General features: G+C 37.4%; 1 protein-coding gene across 9 annotated transcripts in view; it reads left to right on the top strand.

Moving 5' to 3' along the window:
• Positions 1 to 13701, top strand: part of RBMS3 (RNA binding motif single stranded interacting protein 3) — a 718223-nt gene extending 704522 nt beyond the window's left edge. For 3 of the 9 annotated variants that reach the window (XM_065830561.2, XM_065830564.2, XM_065830563.2), the window contains 2 exons: positions 971 to 1051; positions 3580 to 3711. In XM_065830561.2, the coding sequence (XP_065686633.1) occupies positions 971 to 1051; positions 3580 to 3711 (213 nt within the window). Of the gene's footprint in view, positions 1 to 970; positions 1052 to 3579; positions 3712 to 5782; positions 7138 to 7530 lie in introns of those variants that run through there. The other 6 variants (XM_071804926.1, XM_071804927.1, XM_065830560.2 and 3 more) reach the window with 5 other exon arrangements.
• The last annotated feature ends 379 nt before the right edge of the window (positions 13702 to 14080 follow it).

Below are 14080 nucleotides of genomic sequence, written 5' to 3'. Positions count from 1 at the left end.
GAAGATAACGTGTAGCGGAAGTGTCATTCAGTCAGTTGCGGGATTGGGTGCATTCTGAGATTCTTGTCAGTAAAGACATGTAGTTAGGACTGGATTGTAGAAAGAAAAGTACATATAGATCTGACGACTTAATATCGATACTTGATTTGACCAATATCTGTTGCATTCAGTTCAAGAACTTTTTAAGAAATGCTGTATATCAAGAGATTAGTGCCGTACCAATGGCAAAATTCGTATGCACTCATGAATTTTAAAACAATTGTCTTCTTGTGCTTAGGAGACACAGTATTTTAGAGAAGCTAATACAAAGTTTTGCTATAATAAAAATTTGCAGAAGTTTCAAAATGCATAGGAAAGATTCCTGGATATTAAGAATAAGCCACAAGAATTTAGCTGGGGATTTTGTCTACAAAAGGAGAAACTTCGAGATGTATCTTCCTCTTCTTTTCTTTTGCTTGTTTCGGCTTGCATCTCTTTGCAGCTTTGTATTCCTGTAAACTCAACTGCTGTTATTGATAGGGTTAAATATAGACTGGAATAAACCTGTCAAGCTTCATGCCTCAGTTTTTGTAGGCATCATTAGATACGATCAATAAGATTTCAAAATATTGTTTAGACTGGTTTTGTATCTGTAACCACTATATATGCTGCTGTCATGTCCCTACTGTTTTTTTCTAGGTACAAAGAGGAGTCTCTCAATTTTAGAAGCCATGTCAACAATCTGAATCTATCAGCAAGATGTTTTATATTGCCCATATTCAAATATGACCTGACTTTGAAGTTCAAGATTATGATTTTTAATGGCTAGTTAATTCCTACCATTGCCTAAACCCCTTAATTAAAAGAAGTTATAGGCTATGCACTAACTAACAAATTCTGAACAGGAAATTGAAAGTGCCATGATTCTAAAATGGTGTTGTACGTTTTGATTGTGGTTGTCTAATGTTCCTTTGCCTTTGTTTTGTTCTAGTACATGACTGCTGCTGCACCTATGCAAGGGACCTACATTCCCCAGTACACTCCTGTGCCTCCAACAGCTGTCCCTATTGAAGTAAGTTTATCTCTATCCATGGAAGTAGACTGAAGGGATAGCAGAACTCTTATAATTTAAGCCTCATTGCATCTGTTGTTTGAAAGGACCCTGAAGTTACTTTATGGAATGGTGGCTGGAAGCCTCCAGCTTTTAAAATTAGGACTGCACTTTTTAAAATCTTTTTCCTTTCTTTCTTTTTTTCCTTCTGTCTTTCTCCCCCCTCCCTTTTTAAAAAAAGATATTATTATTATTTTTATTTGCAAGGGCTCTTGTTTTGCTTTTTTTTTTGTTGTTGTACAGCAGGAGATGGAATAAAACATTGGTGATTATGGCTATTTTTTCCCCATGTATTTGGGAGGGAGATGGGAAGAGACAGGAAATCAAACCCAGCAGGCAGACCACGAACCCAAAAGTGATTCCAAGAAGACTGCAAGAGGTTGTGATACGGTCCTTAGCAAGTATAGGTAATTGCTGAAACATTTAGCCACCAGAAAAAGTGATTGAGCAATGGAAACCTTCCTCTTGTATATACAGACGTGGAGGATGCTGCACTGACTGAGTGCTTTTCATCCTTGAGGAAGGATTCGCTCCCTCCCTCCTTGGGGCTGAGTCATGCTGATGACAGTCTAATGAGTAAGTATTTACTCAACCCTGTAGACCACAAGCTGCCAGGAGAGCATCAGCTTGTGCCTCTGCTTCTGTGAAGCTTCATAAGGGCCGCTGAGCACAATGAGAAGAGGGAGCCTTGGCATCCTCTTCCCTGTGTACTTCTCTTTAGTTCTCTTTTATTAGTAAATTTTTCCCTACTCCGGGGTAATGTGAGTAGTGCCAGGGTCTCTGTATTTCTGTCTTCGGCTGTGTGGACTTTGGAGTTTGTGCTATTACTACTCTGTGCTTTGAGGATGCTGAGTTAGTGGTACTGCCGTCATGGCTCCACCAGCAGTCAAGTGGTTTCTTCTGGTTCTTTGCAATTATTGAGATTCCCAGATGAGGTCTCACAGGAAAGGCTGCTACTGTTCTGTCATGCTGATCTAGTCACGTTTTAGTCTTTTTTGCCTCAGAATAATTTTGCCCTGAACCTTGCTTGTTTACAAACAGGATATGGGTGCCTCCCTTCAGTTGCCATTCTTAGGTATTAAACTGGGCAGATACAAATCCAAATTAAAAGGAGATGGTAGGATGGATAGTGGCTTTTATGGCAGTACTGGCTGCATACTGTGCTGATCAGTACAAAGTTAGTTCTTCCTGAGCCCTCCTCCCCATCACCCATTGATATATTCAGGCCTGCTAAAGTAACATGATGTCGTAATTATCGACTGTAATAATCAAAATAGTATCTGAATATATAGCATGTCTTTCTCTGATCCAGGGACAATGATTATTGTTAATGTTTATCTGTATTCATGAAACGTCAGGAACCAGGACCCTACTATGCTAGATGTTCCACAAATAGAGACCAAAAAAATACAGTCTCTACCCCAGAGAGCTTACAATCTCAAAATGAGATGGACAAAAGGAGAAGGAATTAGACAGAAAAAGATAATGCTGGCAGTCTGTTAAGCAATAATTGTGAAGAATTTCTGAAAAATGAAACTGATCTTTTTTAACAGATAATTTAAAATAAACTACCTGTTGTTTACACAGGAGTCAAATATAAACAAAGCAAGTGCTTTGTGCTCCCTCTTCTGGCTCTGTTGTGTGCAATACAGTAATAAAGCATGTTCACTGAAGAGACCTGCTGCCATTATTTATGGGACCAACACACCGAGCATGATAGTAAAGGAAAGAAAATATACCTTACTTTGAAAGCATACAAAAATACCTAAAAATAACATTATTCAGACTGTCTAAATAGGATAAGAAATAAGGCTTAATGATAAATTCATACATATCATCTTTTGTGTGTTTACTTAGCTATTTTTTTGCAAACTTATAAATAAAACAAAGCTTCATTGGAGCTTTGACTTAACAGATAAAACTCTTTACTGTGAAGTAAATTTATTTTTGAAGGGAACATGCATAAAATCAGTGTGTAGAGGAGTGCAGTATTTTTCTAAGGCAGCTAAAATTCTGTTGGATGTGTAGTAAAGCAGAGAGTGGTGAGCCTAGATTCTGCTTTTATCACATTGCAAATCAAACAAAATAAACTTGAACTCACTGTTAAGTTGGATAGGTAAGGGAAAGTCACAAGAGCTGTACGTACACTGTAAAAAAGACTGGGTAAAATTCAGACTACTCTGAAGTAAGTAGTTTTGCCTCTGGCTTTGAATGGGCAGAGAACTGTCCTCAAAAGTGGAGGAATTTTCCACTTCAGGTTGTGAGAGCGAAGTACTACAAGGGCTGGTACGCTAAAGAAGCTTCTTGTTGCTGTATTAGCTCTCTAAAACTTATGGGGTTTGTTGTGTTAGCGTGTGGTTCTGCTATCTCAGACTCTCTCAGCCTCTGGAAAAATACAGGAGTGGTGAGCTGGTGCTGGTCTCTTTTAACGTAATTCATGGCAGGCAGTAAAATTAGTAAGCTTTTCGTGTTCTGATTTGATTCCTTAGGGTGTTGTTGCTGATACTTCTCCACAGACAGTAGCATCTTCATCACAGGAAGCCAGTGGTCAACAGCAACAGATGACAGTGGAAACATCCAGTGAACATGCGCCTGCATATTCTTACCAACAGTCTAAGTAAGTAGGCATATGCTTTGTAACCAGAAGATTTTGTTACTTAATTATAGTGGGCCAAATTCTGCTCCCCATTTCAGCAATATGAATTTTACATAGCTTCACTAAATTCAGATGAATTCTGAATACGTAGTAGTGTAATTAGCAAAAGGGTTTGGGTAATGGCCTCACCTTGCCAAAATGTCCTTGAGTTCCTGCCTGCAATGATATACTCTCTGTCTGCTGCAATTCTGGACTCAGAAGGATCTCAACAACTGCATTAACAATCATCACACTGGGCTAAAGCAACATCTGGCATCAGAGGCTAAAAAGAGGGCTTAGAATTCGCAATGGTGAAGATATTGGCACAGTACACATGGAAGTGTAGCTATTGAAGTAGTACGAATTGCCTCAAGTTGGTATTTGTGATTGTGCAAAACTGGTGCCATGCAGACATTGAGTGGGCAGGAACTGGCAATGGATGGAGGAGGGATAAGAAAGAGATGGGGTGAAGCACTGCTGTGTCTTTCTCCTGTCCTCTGCTCCCTTTGCTTGCTTCCCATCGAATATCTTAAAAAGCTCAAAATATAGACACTGACAGCTGGATCTAGAACTCCTAAAGAACTCTTTCATCTTCAGAATAATGCTTTAACATTCCTTCTCTTTGCCACAATAGAAAAAGAAAACTGTAGTTAGCGACAGGGTACTTGCTGGGACCAGTCAATGTTGAGCAGATTCTAGGATTCTAGGAAGGAGCCCCAAAACAGTCCTTAATTGATACCTGTGTAGTGAACACCATCACTGTGAAAGAATTACACCTTTTTTTTTTTTTTTTGTCTTGGAGAAGGAAGTCGACAAATAGACAGAAATATGTTAGATATGTCAGTCAATGCATCCTGACATTGTACTTACAGAGGCATAAGAAATGAGCCGGTATAGGAAAGATTAGAATTATACCAATCTGTCAATTGCCTTACTTCATTTTTGACCTCTGGAAGCGGAATATGCAATTATTCATCTAACATATCAGTAACAAATTATTTCAGATCACACAATATCCCTTTTTAACCACCATAAAACATAAGACTTCGCTATTTCCTATGTCATGCCTGTATTTGTCTATACATACATATAACAGAATCAACTGATCACAAACTTTTTGTTGATGCACCCAATTGGAGACAGAGTCTATGCGTGTGTATCCCTTCTAACTAGTACCTGTAAATACATGATGGCAAAAGCTACAGAATATAAAGGGGAGAGAAATCTATGAGACTGTACCATCTTGTTGACTTGTTTTGGTGACTGTGCTCTGTAGGAGTTTGGATCTGACCATTCCCCGGTTCCAGTTCCCTTTTGCTTCAGTCTCAAGCAGAAGGACTGAGGTTTAGAAGCCCTCAGAAGATACCTGTGAGCAGCTGATTCTGACATTTTTCCCACATAGGAAGAAACTACGTTGCAGTTCTTTAGTGCAATGGGGGCTGTGTTTCTTGCCAGTGTGGTGAATTCCCACCTTCTCTGAGAATGAGATCCTTCATCTTTCCGTGTCAGCTACTGCCTTTTTTTGCAATGACGGATATACTTCTAATGGCACTGGCATTTATATTCAGAGGAATTTCTTTTTTAATCAGATAGGTAGACATACTACAGATTTTTTATTATAATTATTTCAGTATTTTTTTCTGGAGCGTGCCCTCTATTTGTATCTGCCAGTTGCGGGCAGAAATGCAAAGTGTGGGAAGCTGCAGAAACAAACCAATACATGCACAATCTCTGTCTCAAAAAAAACAACTTCTGCCAGAATATTTCAGTAACCTCTAATACAGAACCAAGTGAAGTTATTTTGTAAATAAAATATAATTTTATTAATCTGCTCTTCAAACAGCATATTTGTCAATAACAAGCAGCATGCCCAATGTACAACAGCTGTTTTCAAAGCAAGATGAGAGGAAGTAATTAACATGACTGGACAATGATTTTGTCAGATACAGGCAAAGGAAAAGGCATACACTATGAAATTGTTTCATAGGAACTGATCAGTCAGGAGGAAAGTTATAACAGTGTATTTCATTATATTTATTTTCTTTGCAACAATCAAGAAATTGCAGGCAACGAAGGAGAGGCAATGTACTCAGAATGAACTGGGTGGTATAAGGACTCTGTACTCTCTTTGTAAGTAAAAATAAACCATGAGAATTAAATTTTGAGTTCCACTTTTTTTAATCAGCATACACATTCTTTTATTTAATATGCTGGCTGCTGTACTTGAGGATCCCACCCATAGATGTTCAAAAATTACAACTTCATGGCAAAAACCTGGCTGCCTTTCGTGTAGCAATACAGGAGAAACAGCCCTTGGTTCCTGAGCAGAGAACTCTTCTTCATGAGGAAATCACCTTGATTATTTTAGACCCATACTCCCTTTTTTCCTTCTAAATCTTTAATTTTGCACATAAAAGTGTGAAATCTATGAAGTGGAGATAAATGGAGATACTTCCCCCTGAAAAGTGTACTTTCTTACCCCTAAACAAAAGTCTGCTGGACAGCGTACTCTGATTTTAAATGTGGAATTGCATTTTTCTGGAGCCTTTTGTGGCCAAACTCAATGCCAGGTTAGATCAGAGAGTGTGTGCTGTGATCCCTCAGTGGAACTGACCTTCCGCATACTTGGTGGTCACTGGACCCAGAGGGGCAGTAGAACCTCAGGAGGTGTGCATCCAACTTGAGTACTCCTACTGGAAGTTATGCGTAGAAAACCCTAAGAAAATAATGAATTTTTGCCTGCCACGTAATCTGTTGTTACATCCAAAACATTAATTTTCAGGGCTCAGGCAATGAAAAAGCCCTTTGATGAATTTAATATCTAAAATTGAAGTTAGTTTTATGTTTGCCATCCCAGAGAAAATAGTTCCATGGCAAATGTTATGTCATCAATGTTCTTCACAATTTAACTCCTAATATTAAGATTAATTAAAATCTAAGCAAGGCAAATGCATTAATCCTTGCAAAAGAAAAGGTGCTGGATTTTCTTGTGTTGAACTTCATTTGGAAAAAGATTTTTTCCATGCAAGTTTTGAGGACTGAAGGAGAAGCAATAGCTAAGCCTTACTGATAGCCCTAGACACGAAACGTTTATACGTAGGTTCTACATCTCCCCAATGCTCTCATATAGTCTAAGATAAGTTTAATGTGACATACCTTTAAATGACATGAAACCTCAAAGACACAAAATTGGAGTTTTCTTCCATAAGAAAAGGTTTGATAGTTTAGCTTATTCTCTGTGCTGAATTTAGAAAGATTTGATAGTATATGATCAAAAGTTATGTTTTTCTAATTAATATTATCTTCTAAGTTAGCCATAACTGGCTCACTAAGCAAACCGCTCCCCAGTCTTAACTGTTCTTCCCATCAGAAAATGTGTTCTTCTTTAGAAAATTGAATGTATCCTTTTATTGTATTTTTTCCATCATTTTATTAGTAGTATCAAAAAAAAAAATAGTACCACTTATTATTATGAAAATATTCGCTTTCTTATTGTATTACTCTTGAAATATTTACACAGTGTTAAGCCATGTATTCATCTCGTTTCAGTGTAGTTAGACTGCCCATTAAGCATAGCTTTGAAAAGAGTAAATTCTTCTGCGTAGGATGTGTTAACGTCCCCGAAGCAGGAGTTCACTTCTTCTGCCTGACTATTTTCAGCTTAGTGGTGGTATCGTATTTAAACAGCTGCAAAGTTAGTTTAGCTTGGATAATTTTTAAAGGGAATTGGGTGGAAAAAAAAGAGAGGAGCCTGTTTCAAAGTTGTTTCGACATAATGACCACTTTAATTCAATTGTTTTTACAGACAATAAACAGGACTGAAGAATGTCGGTCTGAAATCTTTGCCTTGAATGGAGAAACTTCACTGAACAAGAAGTTGGCTTCCAGTTTGCACAGGCGTCAAATGAATGCTTTTTTTTTCCTACCTTTCCCAACGAAAACAAAACAGTGTTTTTATGTGCTGTGCAAATGGTTCCGTCATGTAGTCTGACAATTTTATTTTTGCTATTTTTTTTTTCAACTAAAGAAAAAACCCAGAGGAAAAACACTGGGTTGACATTTCATCTGGAGGAACATTCGAATTCAGAATTTTCCTGGAGGTGTAGCTAGGTTATTTGTTCTTTTGTTTGTTTGTTTTTTTAACAGAAAAACTGATGATGTCAAGAGGGAGCAAGTTGAGATGAAAACCAATTGTCTTCCTCAAAAATTAAGCTACTTCTTTTCTCTCGTTTTATTTTTCTTCTTGTTTTAAATCTAGAGTGGTTTTTTGGGTTTTTGTTTTTTGAGGTTTTTTTTTTAAGAAATGTTTAGGTAAGGTTTATCTTGAATCTTAATTGCCTTAATTTTAAGGACGTCAAAGGCTCTCAAGGCAAGCTGTCAACGTCTTGTTAGAAAACCCGAGAATGAATTGAAACTGCTCACACCGGTGCTGGTGCAGAAGTTTAATAGACTGAGTTTTTGGGGTGAACAAAAAATAAACTGTACAGTTTAAAAGAAAATGATTTTCTTCTTTTGAAGAAAAGTTGATGATAAAGGAACTGTGGCAACTGAAAGGATTGGAAAAATGCTGGGACTTTTATGAACTTTGTCTTAAGTGTTGACAGAAAAAATTCTAGAAGGCTAAAGCATTTTACAGTAAAGTTATTGAATTGAGAAAAAAACTTGCTGCATTATAGAGAATGCAGGGTTTTTTTCTTGCAGAATGCAGATTTTTTTATTTACAAAGCGTGATCGCTAGCAAAAGCATTAGTGCTTTTTATCTGCAGTCTTTTTTATGAGCTTTAAGAAGTTTTTAGTCTGCTTTGCTTGTCACATTGCAAAAACCTAGCTTAAGAGCATTAAAAAAAACTTAAGTAGATAGGAGCTTATGGTCAAAAAAGTGCAAAAAAAGCAATAGATAGAAGAAATTGTTGACAATTTCTGTAGTCTTTCCTAGTTGTGAACAAATGCAGCCTATGGATGGCCTATTTTATACCAAAGATGAAGTGACACCCTAACGCAGTCCAGAAGATAGAGGTTTTTTTCTTTTTTTTTTTATCTTTATTTGACCTACATGGCCGGACCAGTTCTTACTTTCTTGTTTGTTTAAACTATCTTCCACTGGTGTTTTACATACTGCATATGTTTATAGTGGAAATTTCAGAATAGTTGGTATTAGAAGCTTGTTGATGGTGAGCTTTGGAGAACACCCCAAAGCAAGGGGGAGTGGGTTACCAACTGATCTGTCCAGGTGGGCTTTAATTTTGAGGCGTTTTTCTGTTAAATTGCCTGATCTTTGGTATTTCTACTGAAACAACAGTCTTCCTTCTGAATCCCGACGTACCGCAGATTCATTTCTTCACCTCAGTCTTTGTCATCGTCCAGCATGGAGCCACCTTAATTCTGCGATTGTTTTTCAGCGATGCGTTTTAATTGCCAGATAGATGCAGAAGAAAGCAAATTTGAGCTTTGTTCTCATTTTAGCTCTCCCATGCAAGCAGAAACGTTGAAAACGACTTAGTATTGTCATGCAGGCAGGAAGTGAAAAATCATTCTTCTCTGCTATGGTTTTTGTTGTCTTAATATGTTGGCTGACAATCACTAATTAGTATGATTAGGCAAAAGAAGACACTAGCTAACTTGAACCCACTGAAACCTGTTTTAAGAATGCACTTCTTTACCATAGAGAAATCTTTATTATGGCCCTGACTTTTTTTCCAAACAAACAAACAAACAAAAAGGTGAGAATCGAGCCAAAAGATGATTTTTTTTCCTTAAGGAGGCAGAAGAGAAGCAGCTTTTGAATATATGCATACATAGACATATAACTAGATGTAAAAATTAAACCAAACATTTTGAAACTTTCCTCCATCCAGAAGAGAGGGGAAGCTTCATCACATTTATTGTGGTGCATTAGAGACAGGGTATCCATTAAAAAGATTGAAATTTAAGCATATATATTGGATCGATCTGATTCAGCTGCCCAATTCTAAAAAGAGTTCTGTGTTTCCCTAACCTGACTTCTATGGGGAAAAGAACACAATTATTTTTTTAAATTGATAAAACAAGATCGTATTTTTTAACGTAGTGTGGGGGGGAGGGGGTTTCCCAAGTAAATGGCTGCTAGATATGCAACGTAGAAAAGAGAGAAATGGGAGTTCATGTGGTTCCTCACCAGAGGAAGAGGGCTTGATTTTCAGAAGTGGTAAAACTTCTGCTTTCTCCAGAATTGTTGTTGATATTCAGTGCTTCTGAAAACCAGGTGATGCCAAAGTAAAAGAACAACAACACCCACAACCTGTTTTCAATTCAGGAAAAAAAAAAAAAAAAAAAAAAAAAAAAACAAACAGAAAAACAAGAAAACCCAAATTTTTGGTTTCACATGCTTTCTCATTACTTGTTGCTTTTGGAGAGTGGCACTTGAATTTTGTCCTTGGATAAAGGTTCCCTCTTTCTTTGGAGGGCATAGAAGGGGAAAGAAAATCGATCTAGCCTTATTTTCTTCCTTTCTACACGTAGTCTCTTTCTGTCTCTCTCTGAATTCTTTGTACAAGTAGAGATAACCCCAGGCACAAGTCAGTTAAATATGAAATAAACACATTTGTTTTTGTGCTAGCTCTAATGTGACACACAAAAAGTCTCATTTATTATCAACAATGAGGCTACAAGGTAGCTACCATGTGGCTGATGAATATGCTGAGGTACCTTCTTGTTTCTATTCAGAACTCTGCTGCTTTATTTATACATTCAGAAACATTTTCTTATGTTTTTCAGCAAAGAAAGTTAAACAATCTCAGTGTTTTTTATTAAGCCAGATAGGCAACACGATATCATGATGCCTGTCACTTTAAAATGTTTCAAGTGCATTCTGTGTTAGACTTGTTCCCTTTTGTTTCCATGCTATAATGTTTAATAGTGTTTGAGATCAAAATAAATAAAGCAAAGAAGTAGAGGAAGAAGAGGAAAGAATATGGATCCCCTAAATAAAACAGATCATCTTACTGATCCCCCAAAAAACAGTGAACTGGTACTTGAAAGTCTATAAAAAATGCAAGCCTTGAATATAAACAGTCATAGATCATAAGGTAAGAAAAAAACTTATTTGGAATGTACACAATGCTTAGAAAGTGGTAACTAATTTGTAAAAGTTAAAGATGAGATAAAAGAGAACAGTGGAAGAGCAACACACTTGCTGCATGGGTGTTGTCATAGCACAGGAATACTTTGTGGCCTCTGAAATCTTAAACTGGTTTTCTTTATGTTCTGGCTAATCAGATATTTTGGAAATTTATTATTGTTATCTGTTTGAGTGTCTGTTTTCCTTTTTTTTTTTTCTTTTCTTGAAGACCTGAATTTGTAAAGTCAATATCTATGTCTGTCTTACCAATTTAGCTTTAAATATCAGGAGGGTTCCTGAAAGGTTGCAGAAACAACTTTAGAAGTCTAAGGCAATGGTGCCTGGCCCAGAGGTCTAGAAGTAACGTCAGATCCATAAGCTGAACTGCGTATGTACTTTCCATCACACCTAAATACTTGTAAATAGTCGAATCTGAATGTTCAGGTTTGGTATTTTTGTTTTTACCTTAAAGATAAATTCAGAATGGGTGTCAGAAAAAAAAAAAAAAAAAAAAAAGTTATGGCTAGAAAATTCTGAATACCTGGGCTCATCACTTAACATTGAGAAAATAAGTGGATACAGCGGAACTGAAGAGAGTATTATATTTGCAGGTGCTGACCTGAGCGTAGATCAGGGCACTGAAAAGTCCCACTGTTCCCAGTGAGATTGTTGAGGGACTCTTCTTCCTATCTGGCTCTACTGCTGGTTTTGTAAGCACTTTTCACCTGTGACAGTCAGGCCTCAAATTGTGAATGTCCTCTTATTGCCTTCCAGTGAAACAGACTCTTGAAATGTCCGTAGCTTGTGCTTACTTGTATAGTTCTGTTTACCAAGAGACTGCCTTGGATGTGTTGGTCAAGAAATCCACGTTAATGCAAAATGAGGCATATTTGGGAGCAATTGCATCACATTGTATCATCTTCTGCTATGGATGCATGCCCAGCTTTGGAAGATAAAGGCTGGTGATTAGAGAAGTGAGGGCTTAAACTTTCAATGGGCAGTGGGCTGAAGCATTTGAATGGATTTTTACTCAAGTAAAAGTCGAACGAAGGGTATTATTTATGTATGTATGTGTACCAAAACTCAGCAAATTTGAGGAAGCCTGCATTGTAATAAAGTTTATTTTTAATATGTCATAGTATTTGGATCTATATTATGTTGTGTGTGGTACTGAAGGACAAGACTGATACTAAGTGTTAAGCAAATTGCCATGCTTCATGATTTAAAACTCGATGGTGCTCCTTGTGCCACTTTATTTTAATGCTGAGGTTGACATGAGGAAAACAGGTTTAGACAGACTCGCTGAGCTCCACCTATACCAGGAGTCATGCTAAAGAGTGATAATGTGCTTAGAGTAATGAATCAGTCCACTTTTAGTGATGAGACCAAATGTGGTAGTTGAAGATAGTAATGTTTGATACACGCACGGTCAACATTTCCTTTCAAAACTTTATTTAACATGAAATTGGTCCGGATGTAAAAGAAGTGCCCTAGGGTAAGGGATTTTCCTGGTCTTTCTCAGTAGCCAACGTAAACTAAGAAAACAGTCACGGTGTGATGGAAACGCGAAACAGAAAACAACAAAAATGCTGACATTCGGTGTATTAGTCTTTTCTGTTTAATGGCGATTGACTCTGGTAACGATGATTCCTTTCATTTCTCATACACATACATACAATCATGCACGCACACTTTCTCAGAAGGAGGGCTGAGTGAGCAGCAGGCTTCTCTCTCAGTGGAGCAGATTCCTAGAATCTCACCAAGCAGCAGCAGTGTAAGGAGAGTTATTTTCCCCTCAAAAAGAGCAGCAACTTTTTCTATATTGCTCCTGTCACCCACATAGGCTAGAGCGCTGTATGTACCCCAGAGATTTATTCACCTTTGTGCCTCAAAGCAGGCAGAAGAGACCCTTTCTTCTCCCCTTTATTAACATGCTTTTTGTTGACATTAAACAAAAAACTATGAGAGAAAAGCTGTTTAAAAAAAAAGTAATCCCAGTGTTGGTTTAGCTTTCTATGATGAGAAAAATTCTTGTGTTTATTTCAGTTGTTAATTCTGCAACAGTGACAGCTGAATTCTTTCATCTTAATCAAAATGCGTAATGAAGTGAAAAATATCAGCCTTTGATAGGTTCACACAGGCATTTTACCTTGTAGGGCCAAAGCCTGCAAGGCGTAAGCACCTTCTAAGATCTGGATATGTTGTCCTTAAGAGAGTATCTGCCCAACATTAATTTTCTGCCTTTAAGTGTCTTTCTCTTGGATAGTAATTTTATTAATTTGGTGAAATTTACAGTCTGTTGTATTTTTAAAAGCCCAAAAATACAGCCTAGAGAAGAGAACATGAGGTTTATGTAACTAAAGTATTATTAAATATGCTGTATTCCAGAGTGGAAGAAAATTCTACTATCTTTTGGAGGCAAAATTTTATGTAAAACCAGGAAGCTTACAGAATTCATATAGGAATTTTTAATTGATTTCCTTTTTAAAGGAGAATTAACAGATTCTGTCTGTAAGAAAAATCAAAACAGCTTTGAAAGCAGACAAATTTACTATCAAGAAAACATGCGTCACCGGAATGGGACAGAGGTTCTTTAAAGCCCTTACAGACCTCACTGTAGCCAAAATGTAGAATACAGAACCTCTGTGATACATTAAATTATGAATCTTATTTATAAGAGCATCTGTGTGCTGATGTCTCAGAATGTCTTTGAAAGATCTGTACTGCTATGATTTTTTTTTTTTTATGTTTTCCATTTGTACCACAATCCTAATAGCTGCCATTTTCCCACTCCTGGGGCTTTCTGTAGATCAGTGGATGTTAGGTTTAAACTTCTGTTTTCTTTGATGAAGCTTTCAATAAAAAAATAAAGAAAGAAAAGAGTTGGGTGACTCTGTGTTCTTGTAGCACCTTTCTGCAGAGGCTTCCCAAAACCGTGGCGCTTGTGCTGAGCACAGAGGGAGTGGAAGGGCTTGGCAGCAAAGTCTGCCACCTCTGCAACTTCCCCAATTGGAGGGAAAGAATCTGAGAGACAGGACGGCTCTCTTGCCCTGTCAGCAGCACAGCCACCCACATGTGAGAAGGTGAAATAGAGGAGAAAGTTGTTCTCATCCCAGGACTGAGTATATAATACAGGTATCTGCTGTCTGGGCTCTCAGCTGTGCTCACCTGCTAAAAGAATATCGCCCCTGTTTCTGAGGCTTATTTCAAAGAGTTGCCACATGGAAGACTGAAAAACTTTCTTTGCAGAGTAAGTACA

The sequence above is a fragment of the Patagioenas fasciata genome, chromosome 2 (assembly GCF_037038585.1).
Source record: "Patagioenas fasciata isolate bPatFas1 chromosome 2, bPatFas1.hap1, whole genome shotgun sequence".
In the NCBI taxonomy this organism is placed as follows: domain Eukaryota; kingdom Metazoa; phylum Chordata; class Aves; order Columbiformes; family Columbidae; genus Patagioenas; species Patagioenas fasciata.
This window is presented reverse-complemented; position numbering and strand designations above follow the sequence as displayed.